The following is a 14,288-nucleotide window of genomic DNA, read 5'->3' on the forward strand; positions in this document are numbered from 1 at the left end:
TGTCAATAAAAATGAGTAGATAAATTAAAATAAATGAATGAATAAATAAATAAGAATAAAATAGGATAAACAGTTAAAATTAGTTAAATAATAAAGCAACATTTAAAACAAAATAACAGTAAAAAGTAAGTAATAAAATTGTTAAACCCTACAATTTATCAATTATAAGAAGCCAGGCCTTTTATCATATCCTACTTTAACCCCTGTTGTTTCTCCAATTGGTGCTCTCACTCACAAAGTGACAGTCATGCTTCATACAGAAGAACTGAAACCAGTGATCCAGATCATAGGTTTTTACTTAGCCAATTAATCTAGTGAGAATTAGGAACATTTTCTTGTAGACAAACAACTAACCCTTGTTTTTGTTTTGTTTTTACCAGTGGAAATGCCCCCTACTGGCCATACGAGAAAATGCATGCAGGCACTTTCACAGAAGCTTTACTTTTGAAACCAAGAGGCCACACCCACTTTTTATGTCTTTAAATAATACATATCATAACATATATGTACTTTTTATAAAGAGTTAATATAGGTCAAAATGTAAATGACAGAGGAAAGTGAATAGTTTTCAACATGAACCATGACCAGAGGCCTTCCTCTTGATAACAATAAAAGAAAAGAGGAATTTGGGGAATTGTATTCCAGAGAGAGAGAGTAATGGAGACCGATTAGGATGACAAAATGTGATATTGAGTGATGACAGAGTAAAGAGGGAGAGGGAGGAGCAGGAAGGACTGGAGGCTTTGAGTAAGGATGTAAGTAGGCAGGGAGGTGCTATAGATTCAAGAGGAAGGTGCAGCGGGAGGATGTAAGACACATATGAGCTCATGATAAGCTGAGCTGATGAGTAAAAAACTCCAGGAAAGCAGGATAGAAAAAAAGGGGGGATGGCATGAAAAATGTGAAGCATGTAGCCGTGTCAGCGGGCCAGAAAAGCAGTCGAGTGTGCCCGCTCAGGGTGGATGGGTTGGGTGGGGATGCTGGGAGGGCTCAGGTGCACCGCAGCGTTGCAGGTTGAAATCTGAGCAAGCTACGTTTCGGGTCATCCTCCTTCTGCCATCCTCCACTGCGTGCTGCCTAATAAAGCAGAAACCTGCTGAAAGATGAGGAGACGCTGAAATAGGTCAAGTGTGGAGAAGTGGGCGGAGGGAGGGGAGGAGAGGAGAGAAAGTTTAGAGGCATAAAAGAGGAGGAGAGGGATGCAGTGGAGGAGGAGGAGGAGGAAAATATGTAGTGTAAGTAGAAAGGTGGATGGTTATGAAAAATTTAGTTTGATAGGTAAAAAGGGAGGAACACTCTCCAAAATGGAAGACGAGTAAAGCCAGGTCAGCCATATTAGCAGCCTTCAGTGACCACAGATTGTTGCCTAGCAGCATGCAGGAGAGGTTTTTTTATTCTCCTCTCCCTCCTTCTCCTCTTGTCTCTTCACATTGCATCCTTCTTCCTTCTCTCTGCTTCCCTCTCCACCATCACTCTTCTGGTTTCACCTTTCCCTCTCTCTCTTCTCCTTTACACATGTATCCCTCCACTCTGCCTCCTCTCTTTAGTTTTTCTTTTTTAAAACCAGTCTAGTCCGGTGCTGCCTCATGCACACAACTGTCCTCTTTTTGTGTGTGTGTGTGTGTGTGAGTGTGTGTGTGTGACTGCGTGTGCGTGTGCATGTGTGTGCATGTGGCAGATTCCTCATGACAAGCCTTTCATCAGTGTGTAAAGCTGGCTGATGCAGCTGTTACACCAGCTCTGTGCTGCTTCAGGATTACACGGCACATGTGAAACCCGTGTCCTCCAACGCCGGGTCCAGAACAGGATGACACATGGCATCAAGCATTGAAAAGTGTGTGTGTGTGTGTGCATGTTTTTCTCTGTGTGTGCGTGTGTGTGCGTGTGTGTGCGTGTCTTTCTCTCTCTCTGTGTGTGCAAGTTCCTCAGATGCTGTGCACAGCTGGGTTGTTTGGGGAATAAAAGCCACTGTAAGACCTAAATCCGAAGTATCCATCTATCTTTGTGATGTAGGGCCTTATTTACAGAATAATTTAGATCTAAAAATAAATAAGATTAACCCAAATTAAAAATTCAACAATGATCAAATCAGATCTTCTATGCACAGACAATCTTGGAAAATGGTCTTTACCACAATAAGGGGCTATTTTTAATGCAATTTTATGATAGTATGAATTTTCAATTCCCACAAAGATTTCATGGATGTTTGATGAAGTCTTCACTTTCATATCAGAAATACTTTAAACTAGATTAAAGGAACATTGAGATTTTTTTTTTTTTATAACACCTGTTTTGCACTAATATTGACAGGAAAGGCTGACATTGCAAAATGGACAAATCAAACCTTTGTTGATCTGACTTAATGAATATTTTACCAGAAGACAAATTGATGGCAGACTCCTCCTCCTTTTTGGAAGAGACTATTTAAAACTAGGGTTGGTAGTCACGGGAAACTAGCATGAATTTGAATGTAGCATTTCAAACTATCAGTAGCATGCTTCCTGGCTAACATGTTTCATGCGTGATGGTGTGGTGTGCTGGTGTGGTGTGTTACCAGCGCAGGAGGAGGGCAGAACCGCAGGACGGGATTTGATTGGTTTCATAATTTGGCTCCTGATTCATTCATTGGTTGGTGTTCTCCCAGGTTTACTCCGGCTGTAAATAGCTGCTTTTTTCGCTCTTTTTTTAAGAACACATTATGTATTGATTGCCATTGGGACATAAAGATCATTTTAACCAGTATAACAAAAAGTGTATCTAAATGTGACTACCAACCCCAGCTTTAACAAGCAGCAACCTCTAGAGTAAAAGAAGTGGAGCAGATGCAGAGAGTGTCCATTTGAGGCTGAAAGCCAAGGAGACCCCACTACAGCCCATATTTAGACACTCATTTTCACAGCAGCAGAAAACATGATTACAGTGGAGCACAAAAAAGACGTTTTGGTCTATGTGGCTCATTTCTCTTTTTATGACAACTGTAACAATGCATCCTTTTTTGTTAATATGAAGTCAAAGATGAATGAATAAGTGGCATTATTAGGGGCTGGGTTGACTGACAGGAAGGCATGCTGTCCTTGTTTGCCAGAAAGCTCAAAGCTTGCCTCACTTCCACCTCTTTGCCTTTGGTAGACTGATGGAAAGTCAGGCTGATATAGTTTTTCCTTTGTGGCATGCAGCCATCGTTTGGCCTCATAACACCTCCAATTGTCAGTTAATCTGCACCGAGAAAAAAGTTTGCAACAAATAAAACGTTGATGACATGTTTTAGATATTAAAGTCTTCAGTAGCAGTCATTGGGCTCGTGGCAGAGAGCCACAGACAGCAGGGAGACCAGCTCACACATTGTTGGTCTTTTCATTAAAACTGTTAACATCTACAACATTAATGAATATTGCCAGACTTATGCTTTTTATAATTTTGTTGTCTGCCAAAAGAGATGCCATAAATGGACAACTTTATTACTACAATAATAATAACAGCTACAATGAATACTGCTTTTCCTTTCATGCTCTCCTAAAAATGTGATTAAAACATTGCTTGTTATGTGGGCTCTGCTTGTACTATATTACTTTATAAAGACTCTGGTACAAATAACTCAAGCGCACTGTAGCAACGACATGCCAGATGTGTACCTTTCTAATATAAATGGAAACACCCATCTCTTTTTTACAAGGACTTACCTGTCCTAGAACACAAACCTACAGACTCTGGATTACTAAAAGTACTCATCCTGTTTTATTTCTAAAAATGGTACCATTTTTTGCAGTACTACACATCCATAAATCATCCTATGCATGTACACTTTGGCACAAGTATTGATGTTAAAGCCTTTGGAGTCTGCAAACTTCTGTCTCACTGACCTAGATTTCCTGTTCTAAAGATATACTCATGTACCTGTCCAGGATGTGCCACTGACCTCTGCCAAATGCATGCTGGGTAAAGCTCCAGTTGTACATGATCCTGCACACAAATACATCCAAGAGATTTTACATTACATTACAATACATTACAGTGAGCAATCTCAACAGGATGACCCTAAAGAGGCAACAATACTGAAATGACACTTTCTAGAAAATGTATTGGCCAGTGTGTTCAAATGTGATGCTAATAGAAACTATGAATTTTGCCACAGTGTCAACAGGCAGAAGTGAAAAGTGCTGGACTTCTTTGCCCACTTGATTTGATAGTTCATGTTTGATCAGGCTGCACCTGGTTATTGGTGATTACCATTATTATGGGGTTCTGATAAATCATAATTAAGTATGTGAAAGTCCCATATAATGGTATTTTAAGCTGTTTACCATGTCCTGGTTTTCTTAAGCAAGGTTTCAAATTCAGAGGCAAAACCCCCCCCCAATTTCAGGCTTTTGTGGAGGAATCGTCAGCCTCTAATAATAAATAATAATTCATAGGATTTATATAGCACTTTTCTTAATACTCAAAGTTGCTTTACATAAAATAAAAGTCAAAATAAAACAGGTAAATAAAACATAACAAAGACAGAGGTGGGGCGGGGGTAGAGGTCATGTGTTGTATGCTTTTTTGAGCAGGTAGGTCTTGAGGTGGTTTTTGAATGTAAGTTTCTAACCCCATCCATGCAGTGAGCTAAGTGGGCATGGATGCTATGATAATGAAGCCCTACTGTGATTGGCTGCCTCATTGCCCCTTAGAGGGGGAGTGGAGAGGGTTTCAGGCAGATGCAGAGGTGGAAAAACACCAAAACAAACATGGTGAACTCTCCAGAAGAAATTGCCCAAGTACTAAGCTATATGTTTCTTAGAAAACTGCAGATATTATTACATATTATTTATTATTTTCACTGTATCATGCCTTATTGATTTTATCAGCCTGATTTTTATATTGTTCTTTTTTAAACTCTGCCCTGTACGGTGACCTTGAGGGCTCAGGAAGGCGCCTTTAAATCAAATGTATTATTATTATTAAAGTGGTGACACTTACCATCAATCATAACCACCTCATTGTTGTTAAAGATCAAATGAAACCACAGTTTTCGTTGTTTCTCTGGACAGAACGTGGACTTTTGTGCTGCTTCTTGCAACCAACAACAGGGCAGATTGCATATCTGGCTTTGACCTTTGACATCTTGATTCAGCAACAAAAAGAAATCACAACAGCACAGGAGGAGGTGGAATTGCAGGAGGAATGGTTTTGCATTCGTGTTATGCAAATCACTCCTGTTTCTATGTCATTACAGGAACACATTTAAATCACCTTGTAGAAGCGGTATTTCCCAGTAGGTGGGCTACAGAAACCATGTAGGGGGTCTGTTGCTTCCTCACTTAGCAGGGTTTCTAGGCTAAGGGATGACAATAGTTTATATGTATAGGCAAGGAAAACATGTTTTTCATTATGTGAGACCTTTGCTCAGTGAGAGAGTCAGGTAGTAATATAATTTGAATACACTTATTGTTCTTATATTTTGCTGAACCATGTCACGTCAGTATGTTCTGTCTGAATGTCTGCTTCTCACTTCCTTCCACCCTTTTCCATGTGTTCGTGTAAGATTGATGGAGAGTGTAGGTGTGACAGCCACTCAGACTAAGCACCGACATGTCAAAGTATTTTTAATAATAATTAACGAGTTGCATGTTTCCTTGTTTTCGCAGGAGGTATGCCAGTGCCTGAGGTGGCGACTGACACTGCCAGCGCTGCCGCCATGTTGAGCCCCGTCCTCAACGCCTCCAACGGAGACGGCTCCGAGTCTGAAACCACCTCCGCCATCCTCGCCTCCGTCAAGGAACAGGTTAGAAATGTTTTATATTATGTAGGTGTAGGTGTGTGTTTGTGCAGCTTATAACAAGGTTCATCATAATTAATGAAAAATGAACACCAGAAAAAACAGTGATGATAAGTTCCCTCAAGTCTTTTCTGGGATAAACAGGGCGACAATGAACACTAAACACAAATGATGGAATCATCTGAGCTAATGTGTCACAAAAATGTTGCCACATTTTTATCTGTTAGCTGGGCGCCCGAGGCCACAGCCGCTCAGTGTAATTTTGGATTGCTCTAATGTTGTAGGAGGCATCGCTTCACTTCATTTTTGTCAAAGTCTGAGCAGATTAGTTGGAGGTACTTTTAGTGAGAAAGGAATAAAACAAATCCCAGACTTTGACTTTGTGCTTAAGGAAAGCTAACTTTAGGCTGTATGGCTAGACTTTGTCTTTGGTCCTTAATCTGTATTCATGAAGGTTGAAATATTCATGACTCTGTTGGATTTCGTCTTTATCATGTTTTTATATTTCTATTTTTTGATGAGTAGATTTTCTTTACTGTTAGTCATGTTCTGAACTAAAGACTGATCCTGATGTTCACATAGTTGTCTTTTCCTTTGACATATAAAACACTATGTGCGCCATTATTCTAAACAAACAGACATCTACAAATGTTTGCAGAATCTAAATGTTGTAAAGAGCTCTGAAACTTTCAGGGGCCTGTAGGGAGCAGGATTTAAGGTTACTTCAGGGTTTATTCTGGGGTTTCATGACAACACAGGGGCTTCACTTCTTACCGGGGTAGATCCCCATGGTCACCTGGAGCAGGATATGTTTCATAGAAGAAATCATCCTCTGATAAACCCCGCCTACTGACCAATCACTTTATTTTATCAAGGAGCTCTGTTAGCTGATGAAGAAAGAGGAAGAGGATGAGTGACCTTGAAACATTTTGTTTACCTGTCTGGCTTTGCACATGAAAAATGTTACTGAAAGTTATTGATGGTGGTTTAATGATGTCATCCTTCAACACCAGAGCCTTACATGTGTTTATTATTTTAAAGTTTGTTTAAAATATTCATTTTAATAATCCATGCTGCTCGGTTTGATATGGTCGGTGCTGTAGCTGAAATCTAAAAATGTCACACATGCCACTAGAATAAATGAGAGCAACAGATTAATTTAAGGGAATGGACATAGGTTACCACAGTCAGATCTATCATTTAGGTGGCCTATTAGCCTGCCTTCTTTATGCATGAAGTTTTTTCAAGTTATTTATGACACCTCCTCTTAACATGATCCTCTAAGTTCCTAATTGTAATGCAGGCGGCTCCTTCAAGCAACACACATGCTAACCATAGACTACATTTACAACTTATTCTCTTAAATAAGGACCTTATGTTCATAAATGTACACCCTTATTTTTTTATTTTTTTGTAATACTAAGACAAAACAAAGATGTGGCAGCATGTCAGCATTGGATGAGTTTTCTTAAATTTAAGACTATCTTCTGTAAATAAACAGCTCATTTTTAACTCATCCTTCAGTATAGGATTTGATACCCAATGCAGAAACACACTTTAAAGAAAATTTACAAAGAAAAAGATTTACAACATCGACAAGAATAAACAGGAAAAAAAAATAAAAATAAAATAAAAATAAAGGGAAAGTAAAAGCATAAAGCAAATTTAATCAGATTTTAATTCAGACTTTTAATCACCCTTATTCTTGAAGTATGAGGACTTCGTTCTTGTAAATTTACTACATTCTTATAATCTCTCTTCTTCCTTAATGTGGACCTCACCCTCTTTTAGAAAGTTGCAGATTGAACTAATAATGCTCAAACTTGTTTGTTCCAATCTGATGACTTCCTGGAATTGAATTTCCCCACATTGGTTGTTGAAGCAGGATAACATTACAATACTGAGTGAGTTTCCTGTCAGTTCTCTGATGCAGTCTCTTTCATTTTGAAAAGCCATAGTGGACACAATCAAACCATAACTTTCAGGCAACACTTTTTACCATGGTCAGAATCAAATTAAGTCAATAACAGAGGTGAAAGCAACATCTAAATGAGAGCTTTTAAGTATTTGACTCACTTGTCATGAAGATGATTAGATCTTGTGATGTCAAATGTCAGATTTAACTAGATTGAAATTCTTTAGGAGTGTCAGCAGCATCTAGTTCACTGTAATGCTAATTGCCAGTCAGGAAACCAAATGTTAACATTGGATATAAATATGGAGCAGAGATTTTGCTGATAGAAAATAGATCATTGGTTTTGGTGCTATCCCGTCACGCTATGAGAGAGGACATTTTGACTCTCTGTTGGTTGAATCAGATAAAAAAATATTTAGGGGATCACCAAAATCATTAAGTTATAACATCTGAGGACCATTTATCTGTCTGCCAAATGTAATGTTAATCCAACCAGAGGACATGCAGATATTTAAATCCTTACAAAAGTGTGGAACAGATGGACTCCCCCAAAATCCACACTACCACTGTATTTTACTTCCAATCAGCTTACTTGTACACAGGATTAGCACCAATCAACATACAGTAAATATAGAAGAGATTAAACCTAATGTCAGTGTGAGATCTCATTATGTATTTAAACTGTTTACTGGTCTTTGGGGTTGCTACTGCATGAGATTAATAAAGCTTTTTGTGTATCCGAAGAGGAGATTTAAATCAAACACTGCATCAATTCAGTGTCTGTTGGTGCTAATGACTACCAGTTTGAGGATTTAAAAATACCCCAGGATGTGGAGTCAGGAAGAAGTTGGCATGCAAGCTGAATTTCTGATCAGATTGATGAAAGTGAAACTGCATTATGGGTAGTGCAGTCGCACACTTTTGACAAGAGGGTAGGAATGCGTGGAATAAGAAATGATAATACCTCTGGTGTTGGCATCAATTTTAATCCTTTTTAAAAAAACGACTCCTGCCATGCTAAGTGAGCACTCTGTGAATAAATGAAGCACTCTTTTAGCTTTATAGTAGACCGCAGTGCTATGAATCTTGGCTCTGAATTGAAGATGAACTTTCTCCAGCGTGCAGTTGTGCATGTGTGGGTGGGTTGGGGCACAGTCGAGTGGATACTTGACACTGTGGACGTTGTGTGTGTCCTTGGGTACTACAGGATGTGAGGAAATGTACTCTGAGACTAAGACGCTAAAGATAGCCGGTGAATATGCTGGGGAGTGGAAAAATAATGGATTCTGCATGTTTTAGAGTGGAACCTCAGTTTGAGTTACTACAAAAGTTCTGAAAGTCCATGTCTAGTCTAAGTGGGTCATGTTAACTCGGACACACACACACATATGGTCCATGCAGGGTTCAGTAATGGCCTTCTGTTGAGAGTGTGTAAAAAGAAAAAGAGAAGAATGGTGGGTGTGTCGGCTGCTCGGAGAGAGTGAAGACGAATGGTCTCCCCTACCTCCCTTCTTCTTCCTCTAAAAGCTGGACTCATTTTATTTCACGCCCCTGCACCACAGTGAAGTTATTATATTTTTTAAGCCAGTCATTTGTCACTTCCTTTCACACTTGTTTCTACACTGTGGCATTTTTCAATATGTTTGGGCTTCTGCCAGTGTTTGTTGCCTGGCTGTACAAAAGGGAGCAGCCTGCACACAGCTTCCTGTTCATTTTGCTTCATAAAGACAAGGTCATACATGAGAGACCAAGAAAAGGCTTCACACACACTTGGATACACAGGCGTGCTTGCATGCGGTCCGCAGACACACACACACACTTGTGTACACACTGCCAATCACACTCTTTTGCCTCTGCTGACTCACACCAGGAGATCCCTGCTGCTGTTTTTCCCATTTCCTTCGACCCACATGAGATTGATTAGCCATTCGACGTTGTATTTATCACATCTGTCAGCTTTTGTCGTCATATCGTTCATCATCTCTGCTGTCGACACATCTGCTGTAGGGGAAAGCAGTGTGAAGTACCCGCTCTGAAAGAGTTTCATGCCACTGTGAGATGTGCCTCTTTTGAAAAATCTGACATATTGTCAGATTGAATGAAGGATTAAGTGAAAGCAGCTCAGGGTATTGATTAGCTGTCTTTTGCTCGTCGCCTGGTAACACATGACGATCAAGTCAGTCCATAAAAATATCAAGAAGCTCAGAACATGTTCATCTATCTGCAGACAATGATCTGCAGGAAACTCCAACTAAATCCTTCAAGTTGTTTGATATATGATTCCCAAAAAGTATTTGGTACTTCTCTGGTGCTGTAAAAGTGCAGAGTGTAGTAATGGGGATATTTAGCAATATCTAGCAGATAGGGAAATTTAAAAGCTCTCTTACTCACCCCTCCTGTTGGTGAAGCTCCACAAGCAACGGTGGCCTTCAAGGACAAGAAGCTCCCGACTTACACAAACACAAAATGTAAGATAAGATATATTTATTGTCATTGTTATGGTGTAACAGTGAAATTTGTAAGGAGCAGTCCTCCAGATGCCTAAAAAGAAATGGTCTCAAGTAAAGTATTTAACTATAAGAAAATAAACAATAGAATTAAACTTATAACTCTAAAAAATATACAGAAATAAACTGTATAAAATGTACAATAGGATAAATTATAAAGCTAGATAGAAATTGAAAAAAATTATAATAATGATAAAAATAATAATGATAATAATAATACTATACATAACACATGTCGTTACAAGTTTGAATGTACTACTGTATAAAGATGGCGGTGCAAGATGAGGGAGTGGACAGGCTCCTTATTTTGATAGAAAAGGCTCATTGGAGCATAAACAACATATATATTCAAGTGATAATAAATTGATTTAAACATACTTGTGAATATTATACTCCAGTCTGTTCTGCTAAATGCTGCTAAATACTACACCCAGCACTTTTAAGCTTTCATTATTTCTTCATTTATAAGATAATGAAACCCATATCTGTGCGTCTTGACTCACAGAGCATGTATGTTGTTCTTATTCAAGAGCAAATACGACTTAAAACAGGGGTTGTGATTAAAAGTAGTAAGTGCAACTGATCTAAAATGACTATTACTGATATTTGAGTGAAGAAAGAGGATGTGATGTCATGATTGACAACTTTGTTAACAAATGAGGCTTCTGCAGGACTATAGCAGAGTACAGGAGGCACGGTGAGAGGAAAAATAAATACAAACTAGGGATGGGACATGATTTTCGAATATCTTCATATTCGTTCACTTAGTAAAAATTGAGGAGTTGCTGCAAATATTTTCTGATTTTAAAAGTACACATTTTCATTGTTTTCACCGGTGCCTGGTTATAATAATCTCACACCACTTAACATGTATTTCCAGAGATTGAGCATGGCTGTAAAATGTAAACATACATGCCATAGAGCGTCCTGCTGCAAGGCTGTTAAAGTGTGTAGTTAGACTTCATGGTCCACTGCAGGTTGTTGATACTTCTGACTTCCAGGTGAAGCTTTGTTTCACCCCATTGTCATTGAACTTTCCATAACCATGAGTGTCCACCTCAAATCAACGAAAGCATCTGTTCTGCTTTGGACCGTACTGACCTGAGAGATCATTGACGCTGATTGGCTAAAGTTAAATTTGTGTTCTGGCTAGAGACTCCAACAGCCTCCCCAAGCAATATATCTGTGCATGTCTTGGCTCTAAAAGGTGTACGGTTTTGGCTTCACTTCTTAGTGTGGGAGGAGATGGGGGCAGGCCGTCCATATTAATATACAGAGAGAGAACAGCCATACAGTCCTGTTCTGTTTATTCATTAACTGGAAAGAAGTTTACCTTCTTACTCCGATCATGCTGTAAACATTACCTCCTGCTGTGTTTTTACAAAAGGGCAACAGGAGACAGTCCTGTATTCACCCTGTCATGAGAGCCGAAAACATGACGATGCATTAAAGAGTGATGAAGTGCTTCATTATGAGAGATCATTTTTAAAAGGGTAAAAAGTACTGTACTGAGAGACCCTGTAAAATATATTTAAAAATGCTTCTGTTGTCTGTAAAGTCTGAGCTGGCTTTAATTGGCAGTGCAGCAGGAAACAACTCCTCGCAGGTCTGACCTACAACGCGTGTGAATCCAGACTGAAAGCTGAGCTTTAATTAGGCTTACAGAGAAAACACAGATTCAACCTTTATTTTCTCTGTAAGCTTAATTAAACTTTGATTCTTCTCTTCACCTACCACATCATTCACATTTTCAACACAGTAGTTTAAAGCACCGATACTTAAACACTCACTCTGTTTATGATTGGTGTTATGACATATGAGATGATAAAAAGAACAGGATTAGCAGCCTTTTTGAAAACAATCAGCTTTACGGTAATTGTACTCACTGTGTTGGATGATTCATAAGTTTTGTTTACTGCTGTTTTCTTGCAGAAGCTCAACGATAATAACAGCTGCCATCAGCCTTTCCTCCCCCTCCTGTCGCTCCGCTCTTTGTTTATCAAGGATTAATTAAGATTTGCTTAGCAACGGATACCTCATTAAAACACCAAATATAGTTCCCTTCAAAGTTCACACGAGTTAGATATTCATAAGAAGTGGTTTCAAAGTGGATCAAATATTTATTCTGTGTTACTTCTTATGCGAGGGGGCATGCAGAAAAAGAAAAAAGGAGAATATTTATGGGATGAAGGGGGACAGGAGGTATTTAGGGGGAAATTGTGTGTGTTCATGCTTTGTCTCTCCTGCACCCTCCTCTTTCTTTGCTCCGTCAGGCAAAGTGTTGGAATTTGAGAACGTCTTTTACTTTTTGTTATTTCCAGATGAAGAAAGACTCCAGGCCAGAGCACGGTGGTAGAAATAGGACAGAATATCTTATTTTAGTCAGGAAATGTTGCAGAATGAGGATGTGATTGTGTGTTGTGTGTGTTTTTATCTGTGGATTTTGTGTGATTGTGGATGAAACTGACTTATTTAGCTCGTGCTGGTCAAGCTCTCCATTGTCCCATGGCTTCTTCTATTTGACGATAATAGTGGATTAACAGCTGAAATTGTAAACTGTCATTTCAGTACTAAATGAATTGTTGATTTAGACAGAACTATATAAACATAGCACCTTAATTCAAGCCAAATAAATCAAGTTTTCCCTCTACAATGGCAGCTACAGCCAGCAGGTTTTATCAGCAAATGCTATAGCTTATAAAGCTTAGAACGAAAAGGCTGTCTTAAAATGTCTTTATAGTGTTTTGCTTCAGCACAGTCAAGAGCAGAAAGTCGACATCCGTACATTAATAATATGTGTTTTCAGCTCCTGCTTAGATAAGCTCTTTTTTTTTCTTTTCTTTTCGGTTCTATTTAGCAGTTTTCCAACTTTTTCAACCATTTCCTCTGATACAGAACATTTAAACTCAAAGGTTGTACTTCAAGGCACATCTCTCTGTTTGTGTGACATTTGAACCCAAAATACATGGTTCTAAGATGAGGAACAACCTTAAAAGCAACGCAAACATTTTTTAAATTTAACTCCACCATTAGTTTTAAATACTTTTAAGAGGCGCTGGTGACCTAGATTTGTTTTCTAACGTAGCCTTTTTGTGCATTTCTGAAGCAGCATGCCGTGTTTGTCCACGCTCACCTCCATGGTCTATTGGGAGCACTGGACGGCATGAAGTGCAGGAGGCTTTCATCGAGCACCTGTTGACGGGCTTAACCACCGACTTCTTTGCTTCCTATTTACTGTTGTAGCCGCAAAGTCTTCTCTTGTTGACAGTTCATTCATATTTCACACTTGTGAACACCAATCAGTGGAGGAATCTTATTTCAGTGGTATTATGTGAATGTATAGCTGATGAATAAGAGGGGGGCTTTGATTGAATGTTACCATTCCCTTTCTAAAGTGGATTGAGAACTCAAAGATGTCAGCTGACAGGAAATATATGGAAACTTAATGTTTATTGTTAAGACTGTTTTCTGAGGTGTCCACTCGCATATTGTTCAAAATTAAAACATCTACAATACTTAAAAATTAACATCCATGTTGAAAATGATAATCATGCACTTTAGCAACTACTGTCTGGTGGGTTGAATATGGATCTCCAAAAATTCTACTGAAAAACAAAAGGACAATGTGCTGCATTTAAATGCCACAAAAGCTTCTAACAGCCTGCTGTAGCCGTAGAAGGCAGTTTGAACTCCTCCAGATACAAAGCAGATCATAGTTTAGGATTTCTGCGAAGGCACAAGGGGTGGCTATTTAGATTTCAGGAGGTCCCTGCCACCCCAAGCCATCTGGACACACTTCTGCTCCAATCCAGTTTTGGGATTTTTTTCAATTAGGGACGGAAACACAGACCATTAAGACGAGAAAGCGAAACTCCTGCATCTACAGCTGCAGTTATTGAGAAACAAGACAAATGTGAGCACTTTGGGTCGAGCATTTAAGTAGTTTTGGTATCTGGAGAGAGCTAAATCTCCTTGAATCTGTTTTCCCCCTGTGCCACTTTCCAGTCAGCTGAAGTTTTCTCCTCTTCCATCTCATTTCACTCGTCTCTCAGTGCTCCCCGGGTCTCTATATTTCTATCACACCTCACCTATTTGTGTATAGGCTTGT

General features: G+C 39.1%; 1 protein-coding gene across 12 annotated transcripts in view; it reads left to right on the top strand.

Annotated features, from left to right (window-relative positions):
* Nucleotides 1-14,288, top strand: part of ctnnd2b (catenin (cadherin-associated protein), delta 2b) — a 237,275-nt gene that overhangs the window by 63,717 nt on the left and 159,270 nt on the right. For all 12 annotated transcript variants that reach the window (XM_034702134.1, XM_034702144.1, XM_034702136.1 and 9 more), the window contains one exon: nt 5,628-5,764. In XM_034702134.1, coding sequence (XP_034558025.1) covers nt 5,628-5,764 — 137 coding nt within the window. The remainder of the gene's footprint in view (nt 1-5,627; nt 5,765-14,288) is intronic.

Source organism: Notolabrus celidotus, chromosome 15 (assembly GCF_009762535.1).
Source record: "Notolabrus celidotus isolate fNotCel1 chromosome 15, fNotCel1.pri, whole genome shotgun sequence".
NCBI classification, from domain to species: Eukaryota; Metazoa; Chordata; class Actinopteri; order Labriformes; family Labridae; genus Notolabrus; species Notolabrus celidotus.